This window comes from Eleutherodactylus coqui, chromosome 2 (assembly GCF_035609145.1).
Source record: "Eleutherodactylus coqui strain aEleCoq1 chromosome 2, aEleCoq1.hap1, whole genome shotgun sequence".
In the NCBI taxonomy this organism is placed as follows: Eukaryota; Metazoa; Chordata; class Amphibia; order Anura; family Eleutherodactylidae; genus Eleutherodactylus; species Eleutherodactylus coqui.
In genome coordinates, this window is record NC_089838.1 from 234,902,137 (window position 1) to 234,929,655 (window position 27,519).

Here is a 27,519-nt window from a genome sequence, read left to right on the forward strand (position 1 = left end):
CACTGCCTATGATCGCTGTAATAGGCGATAAGGCATTGCAGAAGAGAAGTCCTTCAATGCCTTATCATAGTGATCATCAGTGCTATGCTGTAACTCCCCCACAAGGACACAAATGATGTAAAAAAAAAAAGATAAAAATAATGTACAAAAAAAGTTTTAAAAAAACCCGCTTTATTGTGCTTTTTCTCATATTAGCATAAAAAAATGTTAAAATTTAAATCCTACATATTTGGTATTATCGTGTCTGTAACGATGTGTACAATAAGTTGCACATGCTTTTTATCCTGCATAGCAAAAAGTGTTAAAAAAACATTTAAAAAACTGAGGCAAAATGCTAATTTTTAGCCTTTTGCCTCCCCAAAAACGCAATAAAAGTGATCAAAAAAGCCATATGTACCCCAAAATGGTACCAATAAAAACTACAGCTCGTCCTGCAAAAAAAAGCCCTCACAGAGCTCAGTCCATGGAAGAATAAAAAAGTTATAGGACTTTGAATGCAGTGATTTAGAAAAGGAGATTTCAAAAAAAAGGGTTTTTATTGCAGAAAAGTGGAAAAACCTGAAAAAAAAAATATAAGAATTTTGGCATCATTGTAATCGTACTGGGCCGCAGAAAAAATGTATTGTGTTATTTATGCTGCATGATTAACGCAGTAAAAAAAAATTCAAAAATCTATGGCAGAATTGATGCGTTTTCTCTCCCCGTTATCATAAAAAAATAATAAAAGTTTTGCAATATAGTCTATGTAGCCAAAAATGGCACCAATAAAAACTACAGTACGCCATGCAAAACAAGCCCTTATACGGCCGTATCGACAGAAAAATAAAAAAGTTATGGCTTTTAAGAAATGGAGATGAAAATCCGCCAAAAATCTTGCGTCCTTATACCCAAAATAGGACATGCCCTTAAGGGGTTAAAGGAGTTTTGTCTTTAGGAAAAAAAAATCAATACTTACCTATTCCTCCCCAGGCAGTCTTCTTATAGCTCTTCTCCTCGCCAATCTTCCCCTGGCATCTCCGCCTCACATTACCCCCATACGGCTGGATCTTCCTGTGACGTTATGTTCATTCTCAACATTCTCCTTCCTGCAGGTCAATATATGCCATGTCACTAGTGATGTAGTGTTCACTGCCTAGCTGGGAATGCTGAGTCCTTTCTCGGGCTATTGCCGCGACTGAGCAAGCGCGCTGTCTCACAGCAATAGTATATGAACACTAGCGGCGAACCAGCGCACATGCGTAGTCTCGGCAATAGCGCGGCATAGAATTCGGCATTCCCTGCTAGGCAGTGAATGCTATGTTACTAGTGATGTAGCTTACACTGACATGCAGGAAGCAGAATGCCAAGAATGTATGCTACATCACAGGAAATCAGGATCAGTAAGAACACCGATATTAACCCCTTACATGCCACAATCAATGTTAAGTGCAGCATATATGAGGTTAAAAGGAGGGCGGTCCCTCCGTGACGTGGTCTGCCCATTGCGATTAAATCCCTGTGGGACGATGGGTTGCAATAGGATCTGGACATGTGTTAATAGTGACTTGGTGGGTTGGCATGGCCTATGATTGCTATGAGAAGTGATAAGCCACTGCAGTACTTTTGTACTGTATTATCTTAGTGATTATGAAATCTCAGGTTCAAGTCCCTCAAGTTCAATGGTACCAATATAAACTACAGCTTGTCATGCAAAACACAAGTCCTCACAGAGCTCCGTTGAAGAAAAAAAAAAAAAATAGTTGTTGTGCAAAAGTGGGAAAACCTAAAAAAATATAATTTGGTTGTCGTTTTAATAGTAGCAGTCAACAGAAAAAAGTAACCGTATCATCAACACCGCATGATGAAAGCCTAAAAAATTGATGTGTTTTTTCACCCAAAAGTTATACAATACATTATATGTACCCAGAGATGGTACCAATAAAAATGACAGGTCCTCATACAAGGAACAAGCCCTCATGTAGCTATGAAAAAAAAAAAAGTTATGGCTTTTGAAAAGTGGAAACGAAAATCCCCAAAAATAGTCGTACCCTAAGGTCGAAAGTAGGCTGCGTCATTAAAGAGTTAATTAACTTTTCACGTATATTAGACACCTTTATCATTCAACAATCCAAATATATGATTGTTAAAATGCTGAGAAAATTATTAATTATTTTTGAGAGTAGTTTAGACAAAAAACATATTTCCCTATAACTTATGTGGACCAATAACTTTGACTGGGGTGAGGTTGTTTTCTTACTAAGCTTGGTGTAGGGAAAGCAAATTGAAACATCAGTCTCCGGCGATGCATACAACACACTATGTTTTTATTGCACATGGGCGGTTATACTCAAAGAAATCCTATTAAATTTTACGGACATGTTGTAATTTATTCCAGTGCAAAATAACCTTTTTATATGGTTGTCTATGAAAAACGCATGGTTAGAAACAAGATCAGCTTTTAATTTATACCTCACTGGAACTAAAAATCTACATCATATGGATGATGATTTAGATCAACCACGGTCTTCATTACAACATTGCACCGAACACAAATCAGATGAGGTGTCATCATCAGAAAAGTAGTGTCTCAGTAATGCAACATAGGACTAAGGGCAGAGGCGTAACTTGAAGCTCCCGGGCCCCAGTGCAAAACCTGTAACAGGGCCCCCAACTATAATGCTTTATTCATAGTACTGGGCTTCTTATATGGAGAGGAGAGGTCTTATGGGCCCCCTAAGGCTCCTAGGTGCAACCGCATCCCCTATAGTTACGCCAGTGACCAAGGCCCTGTAATTGCAAGCAAAATGAACTCATCCTCGAAGTACAAAGATTTTTCAAAATTTTATTATACACTATACTGTCTTTTATACTAGTAGGCCTCCTTAAAATCATAGGAAAGATAGTGCAAAAAAACTACAATTTGAATTGGAAGTCAATATTTCTCCACTTCACTCATAATGACAAAATGATCACAATGTAACACATTTCCTATATGAGAGGCAAAAGGAATTTTGCTCGAAAAGATATATTATAGTTTCTTACATGTTGCTTGTACTATTGACTCATGCACAGCTTCTTGTAATGACTGTGCCTATTTAAGGGTTTTTGCTCTCTCAATCTCCGTTTTTTACAGTATAGGAAAAATTAAATTTTAGTGTGGTTACTGATACTAAGGTTTTGTGCATAAATAATTTCTGCATTGTGTAGAAGGACAGTACACAGAATGGCCTGTAGGGGGCTGTAGACAGGCATTCTTGTACTAGAGGTGAGAGAGAACACCTGTGGGTGTGGCAGGAAGTAACATGAAAGGATCAATTTCTGCACACTCAGGAGGAAGTTGGTTGAAAGCCAGAGCAAGAGGCTGTAGCAGCAGCCTTTGGGAACTTGGAGACTGAGGTCCGACGTGGATCAGACTAGGGCTTGTCACAAGTCTGACAGAGGAGGACGCCCTCTAGACACTCCAGGTGGATGATAGTGACAGAGACCCTGTGAATTGTAAACCCTGAGTCGCTGAGATTTATGGTACATAGTTGAGGTAAAGTCTACATAACCTCTGTAAAGTCATCTTCCTGAATTGAAAACCAATAAGAAAACTTCAAAGTGAACCCATTTCAATCTATAAGATGATTGTGTTATGAAAAATTCTCTTATACATATTTGCTAATTGAATACCATTTCTTGAGCAAGAGTTGTGTAAATAATAGTATAGGGCAAAACAGGAACATTGCAAATGTATTTTTCTCCTCACATTCTAAACTTCCCAGTATATCGTACGCAAAAATCTAAATGATAACTCTTTCAATGTACTTCTGTTAATAATGAATCACCTACTTAAGGCCGCCTGTCCACGGGCGCTGCTATAGAAGTCGCAGTGCCGGCGTCCATGCGTAGAGAATCATAGCCTATCTCCGCTCGCGGGATTTAAATCACGGTATGCTGCGATTGCCGCCAACTCTCCCCCCTCGTCTGAATATCGCTAACGATATTCCGCCTCAGCCGTGGACGGGGCCTATGGAAGTCTGTCATGCAAATATGCCCCATAACCCATTGCTAAAAGTAGGCGAGTGCTATGCATGCACAGCTCTTACCTCGTTTTCCACAGAAAGTGCAAGCATAAGGAAGATATCAGTGTTTTCATATGCAAACTGCTGTATGTAAATGAGCTGCAATCAATTTGAAGGGTGATCTTGCAACATGTAATGGTCTGTCTGTTTTTGCTCAGTCTTCCAAAGCTCCTCTCCTTGCCTAAGGACTGACGTCTACAAGCTCACTTGAGATTCAGTGGAGAATGTGAAGACCAGTACAAACTAAAAGAATGTCCATCGAACAGATTACAGCTCATGAAAAATTTCCCTTGTGTCTGCACTTTCAGGAAAAAATGAAGTAGGATCCTGCATGTCTGCATAGCATCTGCCTACTGTTAGCAGTGGGTCATGTGGCATATGTGCAGAACAGACTTCCTTTAATTACATGAAATAGTGGGTGGGGTGTGATATATTGCCCTGTAAATATTTACTTTATGAAAATATTGCTACTAAGAAACTGTTTTAAAACATTTTAAATGACATTTTTCACATTTTACAGTACATGTAAAGAACTTTTAGATATTTTATGTGGATTGTGTTTTTTCTGAATGACTGACAGCAGTCCCTGCAACACTGATTCCCTCTGACATTTTTACCATGGCTTATAATAATTGGGAACTGATTATTTCATCGTACAAGATCAGGCTGTTGTATCCTGTCTATGGCACTTCATTCATGGATAAATGGCTGTGATTGGCTGAGCGGGCTGTCACTCAGCCAGTCAGAGCAGTCTCTTGCTGGGAGGCGGGGAATTCAATCCCCGTCAGTAGCAACAGATGCTTTGCTGACTTGACAAGCAAGAAGCTTCGAAAGCGGTGAAGGGGACCCCGACGGTACCTAAAAGGTGAATATTGAATTTTTCCCTCCAGGTAGTGTAGCTCGGGTGTTTAGCACTGCCAAAAAGGTGATACCAAGTTGTGCAGCATTTTCAGCAGCGCTGAAACCGCCGCCTATTCATTTCAATGGGCGATGCAGGGCCGATTACGCTTGTGTGAACAGCCCTATTGGGGATGAATGGATACGTTGCACAGTGTTTAACTCTGTGCTGAAAAAGCAGCGCTAAAAGCTGTACAAAAATGTGGTTTGGTGTGTCTTTTGGAATGTCTAGAACAAATTAATTGGATTTACATTGATTCCTATGGAAAAAATTGCCTTGAGTTTCATTGGTTTCAAGTTTAGCCGATTGCTTTCGGATGGATTTCCACGAAACTAGAGGTTTGACTTTATATAAATAGGTTAATGGCACAGGTGCTGTTCCATTAGCAAATTCAATTTTGAAGGATGGGGATGAGTTAAAAGTGGGCTCGAAAAGCTACATTTCTTTTTCTTGCATTGCTTTAACAGCTGTTACCGTAAAAGGATATGGCAAGTGTGAAATTTCAGTGCGTTTTATTCTGTGTCGTAGTCTTCCATACAAACAACCCCCAAAGTGGTGTCTTTTCAAGTAATTTGACACCAGAAGACTGTGGCTTCCTAGCTGGAAAAGCACATGATGAAACTCTGGTCCAGGACCAATCGAATGAGACTGGAAAAGAAGGTTAAATTGTCATAATAGATTAAAATTTGCATTTACGTGAATAGAAGGACAATTTAATAAAGGTCTTCTACAGAAGAAACATACACATCACTCACAATTACTATCTTTCCTTGTATTTCATTTGAAACGGAATATGCTTTATTATTGCTATTTCCTGCTTAGGTAATTTTCAGTTAACCAAAATAAATATCTAATTGCCTGCTTAAAAACTAAAAGTAATGGAAACCAAAGAATTTTGTCAGTGTGTCTATCATTAAAATATACGTAGACTGTTACAGATAATAGAAAATGGGACACAATATAGATCTTACTCATAAATTAAAGTGTAAAGTAACATTAAAAAGTACAACTTGTCCTGCAAAAAAACAAGCCCTTATGTGGATGGAAAGATAAAAATAATGTTACAACACATAGAAGTCGGCTGTAAAACAAGCCCTAAAAACATCAATGGGAAAAAAAGGCAACTGGCTGTAAAAAGATGAGGTTAATTACATGGTTGCCCATTTATTTCAGCTACTGGACCCCTAAGTGCAATGACCCACGGAATGTACTGTAGTATGGGTGGCAGGAAGGCTTGTTTTGTCACAGTGATGCCAGTACTCCAACTGGACCCTTGGAGTGGAATGAAGATGCAATAAATGAGTCGAGTCCAGTAATATGTTAGTACACAGATTTACTGACTTTGATATTTCGGAATACAATTAAATTCACAATTCTCTACAAAGGTTCTTTGAACAGGTGCAGGAAGATGCAGTACTAGGCAGACAATTGAACACGATGAGAAATACAGTAACCTTTAATTTGATTAGGACCTGACTTGAATGCTCTCTCTCCTTTTCTTTACTGAACTGACTTGACAGACAATTTCCCCACTAGTTGATCTGGCTGAAGGATTGATTTGAATTTAGTGAAGTGTAAATGAAGCAGAGGGCAAAGTGCCTGTAAGGCCAATTCTGACTTTGAATTCACTGGATAGCTATGACTCACTGTTAGTAGAAGGCCGACCTCAGAAAGGCTCTCCTTCCCTCTGCTGTGAGATGCCAAGGGAACGGGTATACAGTACGCTTGACCTTGTGAGAAAACATGCTGCTCTGCTGACCTGCTTCTGTATATATACCTCCTCCTCTCTTACGCGACTAACTGTAACCTCTCCTCTTTCACGCCTGGCTGAGTCTGCCTAACTGCTCACTGACTCCTCCTTTTATCTCCTCTGTTTCTTTCCCGCACTTTCTGGAATCCTCACACTCTTGCATAAGGACTTGTGTTGTGGCTTTCCGCCCTTGGACTCTGCACCAGTGAGATTGAAGCTGACTATCAGCCAATAGGACACCAACTGACATCAGAACTAAGCTCTAGGCTTAGTGGAGAGAAGGGGAGAAACAGGGTCTCTCCTACAGACGGCACCTTCTGTGTCTGTGCCGTGCATGTCATGTAGCAGAGCTGTGTCTGTGCCGTGCATGTCATGTAGCAGAGCTGTGTCTGTGACACGCATGTCATGTAGCAGAGCTGTGTCTGTGACACGCATGTCATGTAGCAGAGCTGTGTCTGTGACACGCATGTCATGTAGCAGAGCTGTGTCTGTGACACGCATGTCATGTAGCAGAGCTGTGTCTGTGACACGCATGTCATGTAGCAGAGCTATGTCTGTGACGCGCATCTCATGTAGCAGAGCTGTGTCTGTCAGGCGCGTGGCATGTAGAAGAGCTGTGTCTGTCAGGTGCATGGCATGTAGCACAGCTGTATCTGTCACACGCCCATGTACCATAGCTGTGTGTGTGTGACATGCATGTAGCAAAGTTGTGTATGTGTGACGTGCATGTAGCAAAGTTGTGTATGTGTGACGTGCATGTAGCAAAGCTGTGTAGGTGTGACGTGCATGTAGCAAAGTTGTGTATGTGTGACGTGCATGTAGCAAAGCTGTGTAGGTGTGACGTGCATGTAGCAGAGGAGCAGTATATGCTTGAAAAAGGCTTGATATTGAGCCGAATCGCATCACAGTGATCAAGTTTTATAGAAATAAACTATATCATGATACAGCGGAACCAGTAATCTTTATACCTGCCCAACAGAGAACGCTAACCTGGATTAAGGGTGCACTCATCAGAGGAACCCCTGTGAAGTAAATATTTCACATTATACAGCTCAAAGTTTGCCTACTCGAGCGCTGTGATTTTTAAGGTTTCTTTGACCAAAGCTGTGTAGGTGTGACGTGCATGTAGCAGACCACCAAAAACAGTGGTACTATAGTTTCCTAATAATTACTAGTATGTTTTATAAGCAGCACATCCTGAATAGCATAGCACACAGTTATAAGCAGCACATAAGATCACCAGGTTGCAGATGTACAGGCGCTGGACAAAAATATGGAAATGCCGTACAAAATGCATGGGATATTAATCATTAGCTCTGAGCTGCCCTTTTGATCTCTGATTGGCTGAGAGCTTTCCCACCACATTTGTGTTTACTTCACCTCTTGCCCTGCTCTGGGTGGTTTGCGGAGCCAGCTGGTAACAGCAGCTGAGTGTCTCAAACCCCTCACCAATAGAACCTTGTTGCTCAGGCAGATGTTTACTTCTGCCCGGCAGCATCTGTATAATATTATCTTCACTTAAAATCCGTCTCTACATGTCTTATTAAAATATGATTAATAATCCCATGTAATTTTATACATGCATTTTGTATGGTGTTTCCATATTTTTGACTACCGCCTGTATAATAACAAAGAACTTCCATAGGTGGCATGAAAATATGGGAAGTGTTTGCATAAGTTACTTATTCTTTTATGTATGCCAGTGTTCTCTCTTAGAATATTCCAGCAGTAATCAGCCGTCATCGCAGGCATCCACTTTCCTTCATTTGTGTGTATGTCCTGGTGAAATCTTTCACCATGTTCATCTGATTAGTCACTGCATTTCTCAGGGAAGCACTGTTAAGCCTCATTTACGTACAATGATTATTGCTCAAAATTCATTTAAACAATGGCTTTTGAGTGATAATTGTTGCATGTAAACACTTCCATCTTTCACTCTTTGGCTGAACAATGATTTTTAGGTGAGCATAAAATCCATCTTTCAGCCGGAGAGAGAGAGCAGGGACCACACGCTGTGTTCTCCACGGAAGTAGCTGATTACACTGTATTCAGCTGACAGCCCGCGGCAACCAGTGTGAAGACAATAAAGCTGAGTACAAAGTCCAGACCACATGCTGGGATTTGCAAACAGCTGCTGGAGGCTCGTTTACACGCAAATGAAGGTAAACTACTAATGGACATGTGTCCATTAGCAGTTTATGCAAAATGATCACTAGAACTGTCAATTTTTCAATCGTTTGAAAGATTGTCTTTGCGTGTGAATGAGCCTTTAGACAGTTTTGATAAATGAGGCCCATGGTTTTAAAGATCAGTATACTTTCTTATCATGTCTACCACTTCATTATCTTACCTGACATACAATTTTAATTGCCATATATTGTATTCTGCACCCTGAATATAGGTAAGAACACAGATTTTTTTACACAGGAAAATCTACCCTAATTTCTTGCGAAAACTGAACACTTGAAGGGAGGCTCTAGTATCTAGCTTGGATGCAAGATGTGATACAGGCAGGCATCAAGGTATACATGTTCCGTATTGTATCCTGCGGCATGTCTGTCCACATTTGCTGTAACTGAGCCTTTAAATCATGCACACTTATAGGCTGTTGCAGTTGGCATCCCAAAAATGTCCTATTGGGAATAAATCTGGTACCAGGCAGCCACAGAAGTGTGACAATATTGTGGAGCCCTTGTGTGTGCGGCTGAGCATTATCCAGCTGGACAATGCCTCTTGGAAGCCGCCATGAGAGGAACACATGTGGCTGCAGGATGGCCTGAACATATTGCTGAGCTGTCATTGTCCCTAGTACCACTGTGCCGCCCCACAGCAAAGGCAGGATTGAGGCTCTCACTCCTAGGTCTCCAGACTTAAACACAGCCGTCATCAGCGACCAAACTAAATTTGTATTTGTTGCTGAAGACAACCCTGTTCCACTTCACAGCAGTCTAGTTTCGTCGTTTACGACACCACTGCAAACAGAGGCGAAGGTGGGTGAGTGTTAAAGACAATACAAATAATGTGCAATGTCTTTCAGCCAAGCACCTGGAGATAATTCTGACAGACATAGGGACCTGTTTTTGGATGGCGAAGTATGAAACAGTTGGAGCGGCTTGTGCTTGTCGGACGATCAGACCATCCTCTGTACTGGTGGTCTCTCAAGGGCGTTCTGAGCCTGGTGGTCTTGTTTGTATGCCCTCCTAACAATCTGGTTAGAACGGCTTAAGTGGCAGGCAATTCGTCAATATAACCATCTCGCTTCTCACATTCCAATAATGCGCCCCCTCTCAAACTGTTAACTGAGTGAAATCTCTTTGATTGCATCACAGAGCCATGTCCAGTTTTTAACAAGCTCTACACAAGTAAAAAAATGAAATCCACTATACACAAGTAACCTCTGAGAGCCTTTCTAAAGGCCAAGGGTAGAATCACTTTTAGGGCCTCGAGTGGCAAGACTGTTCATCTAATCATGCCACAACTCTAATCATTTGCATATCTCCCTGAGATGTAACTGCATGCCAACATTTTTCAGCAAAACGATAAGTCTTTCTAGGTGTTTAATTTTTTTTTTCAAAGAGTGTACTTACCTTTAATTAGGAGAAAATGTTTGTTTAGATCATAAAGTTCTACTGATTGTTAAATTTGTGGCTAAAAGGGATCTGACTTTAGGGTCTAGTCTTTCTCTCAGTTTGTTTACCAGCTCTTATAAAAGGTCACCTGAATTGGTTATCCACAACCTTTTTTCTTTTACCTTGTGGACATAGAATGTGTTCACGTTACCAAATCTAAAATGTTTTGTTCTGCAGTTACTGGACGAGAGTGTAAAATTAAAAGCTACATAAATTGCAATTCCACATATGTGGTCTATCTTATCCCTTGTAAATTGTGCAACCTACAATACATGTGTTGCGCAGCTACACCATTAAGGGTTCATATAAGAAAAGATGTCAGATGTTTTCAATACGAATGTTATTTACATGTCAGCAGGCGTTTTTGTCAGAAACATGGGGGTAATCTGCACGGGTTTTCCTTTCAAGGAACAAAAAATGGTTAGTAAATAGAGATGAGCGAACGTACTCAGATAGACACTACTCGTCCGAGTAATGTGCCTTATCCGAGTACCGCTGTACTCGTGCTCAAAGATTCGGGGCGCTCCGCTGCTGACAGGTGAGTCGGAGCGGGGAGCGGGGCAGAGCGGCCGGGAGAGAAGGAGAGAAAGATCTCCCCTCCATTCCTCCCCGCTCTCCCCTGCAGCTCCCCGCTCCGCAGCGCGTCCCAAATCTTTCAGCACGAGTACAGCGGTACTCGGATAAGGCACATTACTCGGACGAGTAGTGCCTATCCAAGTACGTTCGCTCATCTCTATTAGTAAACCTAAAATAGGAGGAGATGATTGGCAAAATTAGTAAGTCGAGAAGCGTATTGGATCTATGTTTTACCTAGTCGAGTGCCACATGGACTAAATCTTAAACATGATTTGTTTTTGTATTAGTTAAATAATATGTAATATTATCTTTGTAATATTTTAATCATTTTTATATATTGACTCATTTTGCAATCAGCAGTGTCATTACGTAATGGGTTGTGTTTTTTTTACACGTGATTTTTCCTTGCATCGTACTTATTCTGGCATGGGGTAGTCATGAGTTTGATGAGGAATCCATATTTCCAAAACGCATAGCACTTTGTATTGACAGAGCTACATGGTTTTTTAGCCTAAATGAGGGTTGGAGTTTTAACGGGATTTGGCGGTGCTGGAGTTCATCTTTTTGCACATTAACAATTTTTAATCAATTGTGGTAATTGACTGAGAAAAAATATATTAAAGGGGTTGTCTCGCGAAAGCAAGTGGGGTTAAGTACTTCTGTATGGCCATATTAATGCACTTTGTAATATACATCGTGCATTAAATATGAGCCATACAGAAGTTATTCACTTACCTGCTCTGTTGCTGGCGTCCCCGTCTCCATGGCTCCGTCTAATTTTGGTGTCTTCTTGCTTTTTTAGACGCGCTTGCGCAGATGGGTCTTCTCCCTTCGGCTCGGCTCGGAAGCAGCGGTGTTTTTGCCCCGCCCCTTGTACGCGTCATCGCGTAGCTCTGCCCCGTCACATGTGCCGATTCCAGCCAATCAGGAGGCTGGAATCGGCACATGTGACGGGGGCGGAGCTACGCGTTGCCGCGCAAGGGGGCGGAGCCAAAACGCAGCTGCTGCCGAGCCGAAGGGAGAAGACCCATCTGCGCAAGCGCGTCTAAAAAAGCAAGAAGACCCCGAAATTAGACGGAGCCATGGAGACGGGGACGCCAGCAACAGAGCAGGTAAGTGAATAACTTCTGTATGGCTCATATTTAATGCACGATGTATATTACAAAGTGCATTATTATGGCCATACAGAAGTACTTAACCCCACTTGCTTTCGCGAGACAACCCCTTTAAGATATAACCTTTATTTATTCATTTACAATATCAATAGCTCAGTGTCACTGTGCTCCAAAATACACTATTGTCTCAAATGTGTTACCTTCCTAGTATATAGTATACCTATTGTATTTTTTATCATATTACCACAGGATAATCTCCCTGATAAGAATCTTTATGGTAGATGGTTATCCCGAATATGAACCGTATTGTAAACAGGGCCTATTGATTTCTCTAATTCCTGATATATAAATATATTAAAATGGTTTGATACATTTATTAAGTGTGTTGGTTCTTGTCTTGGTTTAATGTAAATAATCTACTATTGTGTTTAACACCTCACAGTGGTTTATTAGTATATTGTTCTGTATATTGTTGATATGAGCATTACACCCACATGTTGTTACTATAAATATTTAACTCAGCATGTTTCTACTATTATTATAGTTTCTTCAGGGGTCTGTTACTTGAGTTTCACAATATCCAACAAATATTTTTTAAGATGGAATATAGATACTAAAATAACTCCCTTTTATTCAAATTGCCAGGTCAACCCTATTATGCTTAAGGGTGGCTTCATACGAGCGTGTTTTTGTGCGTACATAGGTGCGCACCTATGTACACGCATGTATGAAGGTCCGTGCATTGCCTTCAATGGAGCCGTGGCTGCTGCCAGCGGCTCCATTGAAGGCAATGGTCTGCCAGCACCCCTGAATTGTTTTTCAGGGAAGGGCTTTACATATAAGCCCTTCCCTGAAAAACAAGAATTTTAGTGTTAAAAAAAAAACTACTTACCTCTCCGCCGCTGCCGTGTCCCCACAGGGATGAAGAACATCTGCCGCATGCGGCAGATTTTTTCTTCATACCTGCGAGGAAAAAGAATTCCCCGCTGTACCTGCCACATCTGTGACAGATGCAGCAAAAGAATTCTTCATCCCTGCGGGGAATAAAGAATTTCCTACCGCAGCCGTCACAGATGGCAGCTGCAGTAGGGGATCCAGCTGCCAGCACCCTGTAATTGTTTTTCAGGGAAGGGCTTTAAATATAAGCCCTTCCCTGAAAAACATGAACAAATGGTGATAAAAAATCCATGCTCACCTTTCTTCAGCTGCCGTGGCTCAGCCGCGTTCAGCTGGCTCTTCTCCTGCACTGCTGTGAGGAGTATTCAGCAGACGGGGATTTAAAATCCCCACCTGCTGAATGGGCTGCCTCTGATTGGCTGAGCACTGTGATCAATCAGAGGCAGCTCTCAGCTATTGAATGACAGCTGAGAGCTGCCTCTGATTGGTCCCTGCGCTCAGCCAATCAGAGACAGCACTCACACATTCATGAATTCAATGTTTTTTCTCATTTATTTCTAGTATCTATATGATCTCTAATTCTCCTTCTGAATTGATGAATTGCTTTGCCCCCAAAGTTTTTTGGGCAGGAGCAAGTTACTAGTTAAATTAGGTCAACTAATTTGCAGTTTGCATAGTGCCTGATATTATACTCTTTTCCAGTATTTGCACTCCTAAAAATGTTTCTCGATGTAGGGGCATGCAGTGCACTTGCCACATCTGAAATTGCCAACTGTTTTATTTGTTCCAAATGAGGAGCCTTTAAATAGCTGTGAAGCCGAGCCAATTATACATCTTCCTCTTACATGTTTACAATACTTGTCACAGTTCGGTATTACTAATACAAACTTTATTGATAGGTCCTGTGAGACCTGACTGTACTTGTAACGCACTGGCTTTGTTTTTCCCAAATTAATAATAAAAAGAAATTGTTTAAATAGCTGTGAAGCAATTTGGCCCAGATACTTCCCACTAGTTTATAAGTAATTAATGGATATTCGAGTATGACAAGGGTTCAATCTCCGAATTCCCCAATATGATTGCAGAATCCTTCTTATGGCCACATTTTTCATGGAACACACCAACTAGCCATATCAACTCCTTTCCTGTTTGTTTTTTCCATTTTGAGTTAGTAATTCCTGTCTATTAGTTACCGGGTTTTAGTCTTCTGTAAAAAAAAGACTAAAATTATGACAACTGCAAAAAATGGCCAAATTCAAATGAAAATGACAATGAGGTCATAGAATGCGTGCGAGACTTCATCTTTCTTGGCTCAAAAATTGACAAGGATGGAGAATCTATGCCAGAGATAAAACATAGGATAGCATTGGGGCGAAGCGCAATGCTTAACATGGACAGAACCTGAAAAAGTAGAGATATTGGTATAGCAACTAAACACAGGATAGTGCAAACCACCGTTCTCCCCATAGCCATGTATGGATGTGAAAGCTGGACTGCAAGAAAAGCTGATAGAAGGAGGATTGATGCGTTTGAGCTGTGGTGCTAGCAAAAGCTGGTGTGTATAACCTGGACGGTGAAAGTACCAAGCGGAGAAGTCCTAAATCGTATAAGACCCGATATATGACTGGAGGGCAAGATGACCAGACTCAGACTCACGTATTTTGTCCATGTAATGCGAGTTGCTAGAAAAATCTATAATGCTTGGACAGATCAGTGGCAAAAGAAGATCCGGCCACCAAAGAACACGATGGCTGATACTGTCAGAGCTGATACTGGCATGGATATCACACAACTGAAAGAAGCAGTGCAAAACCGAAAAACATGGAGGGAGCTCGTCTTTAGGGTCACCGAGGGTCGTGAATGACTAAACGGCTAACAACAACATTAGCTACCGCGTTCTCATGAAATGGCTGCCTCTTATTCCATTTTAGTCATACATTGGTACTTCATTACTCATTTAGATGAGTAATAAAACAGGTTTTTTTTTTATATTGCATCATTCTAATAAATAAAGATTATATTTTAATACATTTTTTTCTCAGTGAATTATTGCAGCTTTTTGTATGATGTACACATACATTTTCAGTCATCTATTGTGGTAGGTGTGTGTAGTGAACTATTTGACAATTTTTGAAAATATAGTACTTGTATTTATTTGAGATGTAACACCCATATTAACCTTATGCCCTGATAAACTAGTGTTTACTAGGAAATTGTGTCTAGAATTTTTTTTTTATTGTTTTATTATTGTACATAGCACTTTTCATATTATTCCTTATATATATGGCATATTGCACTTTGATGGGAAGATATCTTGTGAAATTTCTTATTAGGAGAGAGCAGACTTGCAGTATTTACAACACATAAACGAAAAGTGCACGATGGGCGCGTGTTTACACGTAACAATTATCGCTCAATTGCAACACTTAACGAATTTTGAGCGATGATCTTGCGTCTAAATGGGCTTTAACTTTCAACTTTGTAAGATTAGATAACAGCCGTTTAACGGTTTAAGATTAGCAAAGGGCTCATTCACATCTGTGGTAGGACTCCATTAGGCCAGTCTGTCTCTGTTTTTGGAGAAGAGAAAAAAAAAAATTTTTAGCTAAAATAAACATTTAGGTTTTTTTTTTTTTCAAATTTTTTTAAAAAAAGGTAAAGCTTTCAGTTTGCTTCTATTCAATTAAGTTTCCTATTTTATTATTGTCAAGGGGGCGTGGCTTGCCAATGGCGGGATAAGCCATGTAGAGGACGAGCTCCCGGACCGGCCACCTAAATCCAGGCATAAAATAAAGAAAAAGGCACTAGACGAACACTCACCAGGCAGGATGGTGAGAAGGAAGACTCTGCCCCGCACACCGGCACCAGCGGAGAAGGATCCACGCGGTATTAACCGCTTCTTCAGCCCGGCGGCTACAGCGGCAGCAGACGGAGCGGAGGCACACGTCGAGGAGGGTCGGCAGGAAGATGCGCTCATGCCTGGGCTCATATATCCAGCGGCACGACCCTGCCCAGCGTGACAGAAGCTGCTACAGCAGAGAGGAGAACGAGGAAGGAGGGGGAGGAAGAAGAGAGCGGAGCAGTCTCGGACACCGCCGGAGAGCCGCGTGGGTCAGACGGAGGGCAGAGGAGTGAGCACCCCTTCACTGCCGGGACCCCAGAAGCATCGGCAGACAGAGCCCGGGAGGCTATAAGGTGTGTGACACATGAGGGGGGGGGGGGTGATAACAGAGAGAAGAGCTACACGGGGGCCCTGGTCAGGAGAGGCAGCAAACCCCTGGAATAGAGCAAAGCCTCACAAGATAGCTGCCACAGAGCCCCCTCACCCACGTGGAGTCACAGGGTTGGGCAGAATTATTCCCTCCAATTGCACACAAATGCAAATGCCAGCAGTCCATAGTGGGGATAACACCAATGCCAACACCAAAGGGCACCACCCCATGTCTCCAACTGCACCAAACACGAGCCCCCACAGCAGTCATGCTGACAGCTCGGGCAACGCTTACAACACCCCCCCTCAGAAGACACGAAGAGACTGGGTCTCACGCTCCCCATCCCCCAGCACACAATTGAACGACAGTGACTGGGACTGGAAGGCCCACCTCAGAGCCCTCCCCACTAAAACTGAAATTAACTCCTTGTTTGCCCAGCTCGAACAAGCTCACAAACAAGCAGTCTCAGAGATCCAAAAAGACACACAACAAATCAGGCATAGAGTGCTAGCTATAGAAGAGTCCCAAGAACAAACTAATGCTACACTCGAATCCCACAGACAAGTCATCATGTCACACTCCACCCAGATCGCCAATATTCTTGCGCACATTGACGATCTAGAGAACAGACATAGGAGAAACAACATCAGGGTACGGGGTCTTTCAGAAGAGATCACTAACGCTCAACTAGAGCAGTGGGCCCAGGATTTCTTTGGCTCTCTCATACAAAGAACGCGCGACAAACCCATAGAGATCGACCGAATCCATAGATCTCTCGGCCCTAAAAACCTTGACCCAAAACGTCCCCGGGACATCATTTGTCGCATCCACTTTTATAAAGATAAAGAGGACATTCTAAAAAAAGCGAGAGAAGCGGGGAACCTATCCCACCAAGACAGGCCCATACTGCTATTGCCAGACCTAGCAAAGAGAACTCTGCAATTAAGGAGGGCACTGAGACCGGTTTTGGAGGCCCTAAAAAGGAGGGACATCCCTTACAGATGGGGATACCCATTTCAACTGACGGCCTGGAAAAATGGCAAATCTGCCACGTTTCGCTCCCTAGGGGACCTCCCCAACTTTCTGGGAACTTTCGAACTCCCGATGATCTCCATTCCAGAATGGCCAGTCCCGCAGTTCCTGCCGGCCCAACCACAGGCGGAGACCTGGCAAACCGTTGGTCCTACACGCAAGCGAAACGACCGCAAGCCCAGAACACCACCAAAATGAAGACTTTACCACCCTGATACCACGTGTCTTCCTTCTCTTTTTCTACTCCTGACCTATTGGTCTCTCTCGCCTACATGTATGGCTAGCTAACACTAGCGAGCCTTACGCTTCTTCTGTAGACCTAAAATACCTGTCCTATTACTTTTCTCACCTATATACAACTCGTCTAGTCTGCCGAAACTAAACTTTCCTGTCATTAAACAGCCTGGTTACACCTAAGCCCTCCTGCCCGGCTGGGTAGGGGGATACTCGAGATATATAAGTGACGGCCGGGGGCGACTGGCCCCACTGCTGTCAACCACTGGCTCCACTAGGCCAGACGACACTTTGTGCAGTCCAACACCCGACGACGTTTGGGAATGGCCTACCACGTTCCAGGCTCTCCCGGATGTATAATCTGTTTTTGTTTTTGCACCTGGCCCTCTTCTAGGTTGTCAGTGACCAGCGCTCCCCTCCCGAAAAACGACAATGGATAGTCTAACATTCTGTACCTACAATGTTAGAGGCCTGAATAAACCCTCCAAAAGAGGACAAATATTTAGACATTTGCACAAGAACAAAGTCATGATCGCGCTCCTCCAGGAAACCCACTTCACTCTGAACAGCATCCCCAACTGTAAGTCCAAATTCTATTCTTCCTGGTTCCACAGCTCCCATCCAGAGAAAAAAGTCTGCGGCACCTCGATAGGAATACACAAAAATCTCCCCCGCCAGGTCATCGCATCTAAGATAGACCCAGAAGGGCGTTTTGTGTTTCTTAAAATCTCTGTCGGCACCAGGGTCCTAACCATTGCAAATGTCTATTTTCCTAATCAAGCACAGGTCCCTTTTGGTCTCTGAACTCTGGAAGCCTTATCTTCCTTCGCCGCAGGTTCCCGGATAATCCTAGGAGAGGACTTCAACCTCTGCATGGATCCCGCCCTGGACTCTGCAGCAGGTAAGTCCGGGGTTTCCTTCTCAGAGCTCAGAAAGTTTAAAAGAGCACTAATCTCCCTAAAACTAGTAGACCTTTCGAGGCTCTTACACCCTAAAATGAAAGACTTTAGCTACCACTCACTAGCCCATAACAGTTACAATCGCTTAGACTATCTATTCATCTCCCACGACCTACTGGACCTATCTCCCTCTAGTTCAATCGGGATCTTCCTCTGGTCTGACCACGCTCCGGTCCTGGGGTCGATACAGGGTCTCATAGACAAGAGAGGTTGCCAGTCGTGGCGCCTAAACGATAACCTCCTCAGAGACCCCTTCTGTTTAGATGAGGTTAAACAAACGATCCGGAACTATCTGGTGGATCACCTTCACGACCCCACGTCTCGACCCAATCAATGGGAGGCCCTAAAATGTGTCATAAGAGGGGTCTTCATTTCCCACGGCGCGCGCCTGAAGCGTAAACGGACACAAGGGCTAAAGAACCTACTGTCTAAGCTGGGTAACCTTGAAACAGCCAATAAAAACTCACCCTCAGAAACGACCAGCGCAGAATTATCAGACATTAGGAATAGAGATGAGCGAACGTACTCGTCCGAGCTTGATATTCGTGCGAATATTAGGGTGTTCGGGATGCTCGTTACTCGTAACGAGTACCACGCGGTGTTCCGGTTACTTTCAGTTTCCTCTCTGAGACGTTAGCGCGCTTTTCTGCCAATTGAAAGACAGGGAAGGCATTACAACTTCCCCCTGTGACGTTCAAGCCCTATACCACCCCCCTGCTGTGAGTGGCTGGGGAGATCTGATGTCACCCGAGTATAAAAATCGGCCCCACCCGCGGCTCGGCTCAGATGCCTTGTGAGTTAGCTGAGGGACAGTGGTATCGTGCTGGAGCTGCTGTAGGGAGAGCGTTAGGAGTTAGTGTAGGCTTCAAGAACCCCAACGGTCCTTCTGAGGGCCACATCTAATAGTGTGCAGTACTGTGTTAGCACTGTATTTTTTTTTCAAAATTGGATCTGCAGAGCATTGCGCCCTGCAATAGGGACAGAAGTGGTGGTTAGGCAGGGAGAGTGTTAGCAGTGAGTGTAGGCTTCAAGAACCCCAACGGTCCTTTCTAGGGCCACATCTATCCGTGTGCAGTACTGTCCAGGCTGCTGTTAGCAGTGTTGCATATTTTTTTTTCTTCTCAAAACCGGCTGTGCAGACCATTGCACCCGGCATTAATACTACAGGGATAGAATTGTGTAGGCAGGGCCAGAAGACATACATTATTCATTGAATAGACGCAGTGTGGTTTGTCCTTTGAAAAACAAGGGAAAAAATTCTATTTCGCCTGCCTCTGACAGTCCTCAGGGCTCTGGGTACGTGTGTGCTGCGTGCAGAACGTTAAAAAAAAATCAGACGCAGCCAGCTACGTTTTACTGCAGGCTTGCGACAATTTTTTTCCTGCATGGGAAATCCCTGATCTGCTGTAGCGAATAACTTTGCATCACTGCAGTTCTGTGACACATTTGCAGGGCCACAACACAGTTATTAAACTTAGTAGTATTCATTGAATACACGCAGTGTGGCTTGTCCTTTGAAAAACAAGGGAAAAAATTCTATTTCGCCTGCCTCTGACAGTCCTCAGGGCTCTGGGTACGTGTGTGCTGCGTGCAGAACGTTAAAAAAAATCAGACGCAGCCAGCTACGTTTTACTGCAGGCTTGCGACAATTTTTTTCCTGCATGGGAAATCCCTGATCTGCTGTAGCGAATAACTTTGCATCACTGCAGTTCTCTGACACATTTGCAGGGCCACAACACAGTTATTAAACTTAGTAGTATTCATTGAATACACGCAGTGTGGCTTGTCCTTTGAAAAACAAGGGAAAAAATTCTATTTTGGCTGCAGGCTTGCGCCAATTTCTTTCCTGGCTTGGAAATCACTGGTAATACAGCATGCTGAGGGGTAGGGGTAGGCCTAGAGGACGTGGACGCGGCCGAGGACGCGTAGGCCCAAGTGAGGGTGTGGGCACAGACCGAGCTCCTGATCCAGGTGTGTTGCAGCCGACTGCTGTGCGATTAGGGGAGAGGCACGTTTCTGGCGTCCCCACATTCATCGCCCAATTAATGGGTCCACGCGGGAGACCTTTATTAGAAAATGAGCAGTGTGAGCAGGTCCTGTCATGGATGGCAGAAAGTGCTTCGAGCAAGCTATCATCCACCCAGAGTTCTGCGCCGTCCAGTGCTGCAAATCCGAATCCTCTGTCTGCTGCTCCTCCTTCCTCCCAGCCTCCTCACTCCACTACAATGACACATGCTCAGGAGCGGGAAGACTCCCAGGAACTGTTCTCGGGCCCCTGCTCAGATTGGGCAGCAGTGGTTTCTCTCCCACCAGAGGAGTTTATCATCACTGATGCACAACCATTGGAAAGTTCCCGGGGTCCGGGGGATGAGGCTGGGGACTTCCGGCAACTGTCTCAAGACCTTTCAGTGGGTGAGGAGGACGATGACGATGAGACACAGTTGTCTTGCAGTGAGGTAGTAGTAAGGGCAGTAAGTCCGAGGGAGGAGCGCACAGAGGATTCGGAGGAAGAGCAGCAGGACGATGAGGTGACTGACCCCACCTGGTGTGCAACGCCTACTCAGGACAGGTCTTCAGAGGGGCAGGCAAGGGCAGCAGCAGGGCAGGTTGCAAGAGGCAGTGCGGTGGCCAGGGGTGGAGGCAGGGCCAGACCGAATAATCCACCAACTGTTTCCCAAAGCGCACCCTCGCGCCATGCCACCCTGCAGAGGCCGAGGTGCTCTAAGGTCTGGCAGTTTTTCACAGAGACGCCTGACGACCGACGAACAGGGGTGTGCAACCTTTGTCGCGCCAAGATCAGCCGGGGAGCCACCACCAACAGCCTCACCACCACCAGCATGCGCAGACATATGATGGCCAAGCACCCCACAAGGTGGGACGAAGGCCGTTCACCGCCTCCGGTTTGCACCGCTGCCTCTCCCCCTGTGCCCCAACCTACCACTGAGATCCAACCCCCCTCTCAGGACACAGGCACTACCGTCTCCTGGCCTGCACCCACACCCTCACCTCCGCTGTCCTCGGCCCCATCCACCAATGTCTCGCACCGCACAGTCCAGCCGTCGCTAGCGCAAGTGTTGGAGCGCAAGCGCAAGTACGCCGCCACGCACCCGCACGCTCAATCGTTAACCGTCCACATAGCCAAATTTATCAGCCTGGAGATGCTGCCGTATAGGGTTGTGGAAACGGAGGCTTTCAAAGCTATGATGGCGGCGGCGGCCCTGCGCTACTCAGTTCCCAGTCGCCACTACTTTTCCCGATGTGCCGTCCCAGCCCTGCACGACCACGTCTCCCGCAACATTGTACGCGCCCTCACCAATGCGGTTAGTGGCAAGGTCCACTTAACTACGGATACGTGGACAAGCACAGGCGGGCAGGGCCACTACATCTCCCTGACGGCACATTGGGTGAATTTAGTGGAGGCTGGGACAGAGTCAGAGCCTGGGACCGCTCACGTCCTACCCACCCCCAGAATTGCGGGCCCCAGCTCGGTGGTGGTATGTTCGACGGTGTATGCTTCCTCCACTAAAGCACCCTCCTCCTCCTCCTCCTCCTCCTCCTCAACCTCTGTCTCGCAATCTAGATGTGTCAGCAGCAGCAGGACGTCGCCAGCAGTCGGTGTCGCGCGGCGTGGCAGCACAGCGGTGGGCAAGCGTCAGCAGGCCGTGCTGAAACTACTCAGCTTAGGAGATAGGAGGCACACGGCCCACGAACTGCTGCAGGGTCTGACAGAGCAGACCGACTGTTGGCTTGCGCCGCTGAGCCTCCAACCGGGCATGGTCGTGTGTGACAACGGCCGTAACCTGGTGGCGGCTCTGCAGCTCGGCAGCCTCACGCACGTGCCATGCCTGGCCCACGTCTTTAATTTGGTGGTTCAGCGCTTTCTGAAAAGCTACCCACGCTTGTCAGACCTGCTCGTAAAGGTGCGCCGGCTCTGCGCACATTTCCGCAAGTCCCACACGGACGCTGCCACCCTGCGCACCCTGCAACATCGGTTTAATCTGCCAGTGCACCGACTGCTGTGCGACGTGCCCACACGGTGGAACTCTACGCTCCACATGTTGGCTAGGCTCTATGAGCAGCGTAGAGCTATAGTGGAATACCAACTCCAACATGGGCGGCGCAGTGGGAGTCAGCCTCCTCAATTCTTTTCAGAAGAGTGGGCCTGGTTGGCAGACATCTGCCAGGTCCTTCGAAACTTTGAGCAGTCTACCCAGGTGGTGAGCGGCGATGCTGCAATCATTAGCGTCACCATTCCTCTGCTATGCATCTTGAGAAGTTCCCTGCAAACCATAAAGGCAGCCGCTTTGCGCTCGGAAACAGAGCCGGGGGAAGACAGTATGTCGCTGGATAGTCAGAGCACCCTCCTGTCTATATCTCAGCGCGTTCAGGAGGAGGAGGAGCATGAGGAGGATGAGGAGGAGGGGGAAAAAAGACAGCTTGGCCCACTGCTGACGGTACCCATGCTGCTTGCCTGTCATCATTTCAGCGTGTATGGCCTGAGGAGGAGGAGGAGGATCCTGAAAGTGATCTTCCTAGTGCGGACAGCCATGTGTTGCGTACAGGTACCCTGGCACACATGGCTGACTTAATGTTAGGATGCCTTTCTCGTGACCCTCGCGTTACACGCATTCTGGCCACTACGGATTACTGGGTGTACACACTGCTCGACCAACGCTATAAGGAGAACCTTCCCAGTCTCATTCCCGAAGAGGAAAGGGGTTCGAGAGTGTTGCTATACCACAGGACCCTGGCGGACAAGCTGATGGTAAAATTCCCATCCGACAGCGCTAGTGGCAGAAGGCGCAGTTCCGAGGGCCAGGTAGCAGGGGAGGTGCGGAGATCGAGCAGCATGTACAGCCCAGGCAGTGCAACAGTCTTTAAGGGCCTGGACAGCTTTATGGCTCCCCAGCAAGACTGTTTCACCGCTCCCCAGTCAAGGCTGAGTCGGCGGGAGCACTGTAAAAGGATGGTGAGGGAGTACGTAGCCGATCGCACGACCGTCCTCCGTGACGCCTCTGCCACCTACAACTACTGAGTGTCGAAGCTGGACACGTGGCCCAAACTAGCGCTGTATGCCCTGGAGGTGCTTGCTTGTCCTGCGGCTAGCGTCTTGTCGGAAAGGGTGTTTAGTGCGGCTGGGGGAATCATCACAGATAAGCGTACCCGCCTGTCAACCGACAGTGCCGACAGGCTAACACTCATCAAGATGAACAAAGCCTGGATTTCCCCAGACTTCTCTTCTCCACCAGCGGACAGCAGCGATACGTAAGCAATACGTAGGCTGCACCCGCGGATGGAAGCTACGTTCTCTCTCACCATCCAAAACGGGGACATTTCTGCTTCATCAATCTGTGTCTAATATTCCTCCTCCTCCTCCTGCTCCTCCTCCTGAAACCTCACGTAATCACGCTGAACGGGCAATTTTTCTTAGGGCCACAAGGCTCACTCATCTAATTTTTCTAAACAATTTTTATATGTTTCAATGCTCTTAAAAGCGTTGAAACTTTAACTTGAACCAATTTTTAGTTAAACTGGGCTGCCTCCAGGCCTAGTTACCACTTAAGCCACATTAACCAAAGCGATTAATGGGTTTCACCTGCCATCTTGGTTGGGCATGGCCAATTTTTACTGAGGTACATTAGTACTGTTGGTACACCAATGTTTTGGGGCCCTCACCTACAGTGTAATCATAGCAATTTGTATGTTCTTCGCCTGCACTCATGGTACAGAAGTGTGTGTGGGGTTGGCCTACACTTTAGCTACATAAATGTAACTTGGGCCTTGGCTATACTGCAGCTACTGAAATGGAACTAAGACTGCGCTCCCACTATACTGCTGCTTCGGAATTGTTCCTGGGGCCTGTGTAGGCTGCTACAATGACTTAAATGGAACTAAGACTATGCTCCTCCTATACTGCTGCTTCGGAATTGTTCCTGGGGCCTGTGTAGGCTGCTACTATTACTGAAATGGAACGAAGACTGCGCTCCCACTATACTGCTGCTTCGGAATTGTTACTGGGGCCTGTGTAGGCTGCTACTATTACTGAAATGGAACTAAGACTGTGCTCCCCCTATAATGCTGCTAGTGATATGTTAGTGGGGCCTGTCGCTAATGCTACGGCTGAAATGTTACTAATTCTGGGCTCTGCCTATACCGCTGCTAATGGTATGTCTCTGGGGTGTGGAAACAGAGGCTTCCCAAAGACATGATGGCGGCGAGGCCATTTCCCACCAACGCTGTTACTGTTAAGGTGCATATAACCACGGACACGTGGAGAGGACACGTAGTGCCTCCAAAACATCCCCCGCCACGGCCCACTTAATCCTGGCCACATTCCGAAAACCAACAAAATAAAACCGCGCTACTAGGTCCGCAGTCACCACCACATTACCACCAACGCGGTTACTGTTAAGGTACATATTACCAGTCTGACTGGGGCATGCAGTGTTGGCCGGAGCCCACCTGCATTAAGCATGACATTACTACCTCAGCTGTGTTGGGCAATGCAATGGGATATTTCTATGTACCGCCGGTGGCTTCCTGGCACCCACCCATGCTGTGGGTCCACAGGGAATTATAAATGCATCTGTTTCCACTTGTAAAGAACCCCAGTCTGACTGGGGCATGCAGTGTGGGCCGAAGCCCACCTGCATTAAGCACGACATTACTACCTCAGCTGTGTTGGGCAATGCAATGGGATATTTTTGTGTATCGCCGGTGGGTTCCAGGGAGCCACCCATGCTGTAGGTGCACACGGAGTTTAACCTACATGTGTCCACTTGTAAAGAACCCCAGTCTGACTGGGGCATGCAGTGTGGGCCGAAGCCCACCTGCATTAAGCACGACATTACTACCTCAGCTGTGTTGGGCAATGCAATGGGATATTTCTATGTACCGCCGGTGGCTTCCTGGCACCCACCCATGCTGTGGGTCCACAGGGAATTATAAATGCATCTGTTTCCACTTGTAAAGAACCCCAGTCTGACTGGGGCATGCAGTGTGGGCCGAAGCCCACCTGCATTAAGCACGACATTACTACCTCAGCTGTGTTGGGCAATGCAATGGGATATTTTTGTGTATCGCCGGTGGGTTCCAGGGAGCCACCCATGCTGTCGGTCGACAGGGACTTCACAATAGGGAGTTGTACCTGCCTGTGTCTATGAATGAAAAAGCCCGGTCTGACTGGGGCATGCAGAGACACCTTGACAGAATGAATAGTGTGTGGCACATAGGTTCCCCATTGCTATGCCCACGTGTGCAGCTCCTGATGGCGGTGGCACAGGATTCTATTTCTCATTGCTTCTGTACAGCATTGTGGGCTATCGCCCCGCCCCTTTTAAAGAGGGTCGCTGCCTAGCCGTGCCAACCCTCTGCAGTGTGTGCCTGTGGTTCCTCCTCATGGCAGACGCACTTCTAAATAGACATGAGGGTGGTGTGGCATGAGGGCAGCTGAAGGCTGCGCAGGGACACTTTGGTGTGCGCTGTGGGGGGAGGGGGGGCGGTTGGGCAGCATGTAACCCAGGAGAAGTGGCAGTGGAGTGTCATGCAGGCAGTGATTGTGCTTTGTTGGAGGTAGTGTGGTGCTTAGCAAAGGTATGCCATGCTAATGAGGGCTTTTCAGAAGTAAAAGTTTTTGGGAGGGGGGGGGGGCCCACTCTTGCCGCTATTGTGGCTTAATAGTGGGACCTGTGAACTTGAGATGCAGCCCAACATGTAGCCCCTCGCCTGCCCTATCCGTTGCTGTGTCGTTCCCATCACTTTCTTGAATTGCCCAGATTTTCACACAAGGAAACCTTAGTGAGCATCGGCGAAATACAAAAATGCTCGGGTCGCCCATTGACTTCAATGAGGTTCGTTACTCGAAACGAACCCTCGAGCATCGCGAAAAGTTCGTCCCGAGTAACGAGCACCCGAGCATTTTGGTGCTCGCTCATCTCTAATTAGGAATAAAGTGCTCTCCATCCTAGATCAGCAATCGTTATGCGCTAGAGACAGATGGAAGAGTAGATTCTACGATCAGGGTAACAAATGCAGGCGAATGTTGGCTGGGGTTCTCCATCCCAGGACTTCCACCCCATACATACAGTCTCTTAACTCCCCCACTAAAGGAATAGTCCATACAAACAAGGATATTCTGGATTGCTTTTAACAATATTACCAGAATTTATATAATCTACGGGGGGATGGATGGAGGGCACAGACCCAGGTGATGGAAGAATACTTAGATAGGTTCGCCCCGAGCTCCATCTCAGAGGAGACGGCGAGCAGCCTAGAGAACAACATCACCGAGGGAGAGATAAAAGAGGTAATCCAGAACCTCAAAGTGGGAAAGAGCCCTGGCCCAGACGGGTTTACTCCCCGCTTCTACAAGATGTTTGCGGACCTCATATCCGCTCCACTTGCCGAGGCCTTCAACACTATCTCTGGGTTGTGCCCCTTTCCGTCCCAGGCCCTACAAGCAACAATCACTATCATCCCTAAACAGGGGAAGGACCACATGCTCTGCTCCAACTACCGCCCTATCTCGTTAATAAACATAGATACCAAAATGTTCTCCAAAATCTTGGCTTCTCACCTGAGACCCCTCATCTCGCCTCTAATCAACCATGAACAATCAGGTTTTGTCCCGGGCCAAGAGGCTAGGGACAACACCATAAGAACAATCTCGCTGATTTCACGAGCACACCTCTCAGGAACCCCCTTATGCTTAATGTCAGTTAACGCAAAAAAAAGCGTTTGACAGAGTCCGTTGGGGGTACTTGGAGGCGACGCTGAGGAGGATTGGGCTGGGTCCCAGATTTATTGAATGGATCATGGCACTCTACCGCGACCCGTCAGCCAGAGTTAGAGTAAATGGGTCTCTATCCGCACCATTTAAAATAAAAAACGGGACAAGACAAGGGTGCCCCCTCTCCCCCTTTCTCTATGTCCTGGTCTTGGAGTCCCTGGCCAACGCCCTAAGAAACAACCCTAATATCCAAGGAATACAGCTAGTCTCTACTGAACACAAACTCTCCCTATTCGCAGACGATCTCCTAATATTCATCACAAACCCCAGAGTTGCCCTACCAGTGGCCCTAAAAGAATTTGAAAACTACGGAAAAGTTAGCAATTTCAAAATTAACCTAAATAAATCGGTAATCCTCAATATCTCAGTTCCCCCCGAGGTGGCCT

The 27,519-nt window shown here is 45.7% G+C and overlaps 1 protein-coding gene across 2 annotated transcripts in view; it reads right to left on the minus strand.

Moving 5' to 3' along the window:
- The window catches only part of FAM227B (family with sequence similarity 227 member B), a 360,605-nt gene that overhangs the window by 61,640 nt on the left and 271,446 nt on the right, over positions 1-27,519 (minus strand). For both annotated transcript variants that reach the window (XM_066592624.1, XM_066592625.1), the window contains exon 11: positions 5,429-5,589. In XM_066592624.1, coding sequence (XP_066448721.1) covers positions 5,429-5,589 — 161 coding nt within the window. The remainder of the gene's footprint in view (positions 1-5,428; positions 5,590-27,519) is intronic.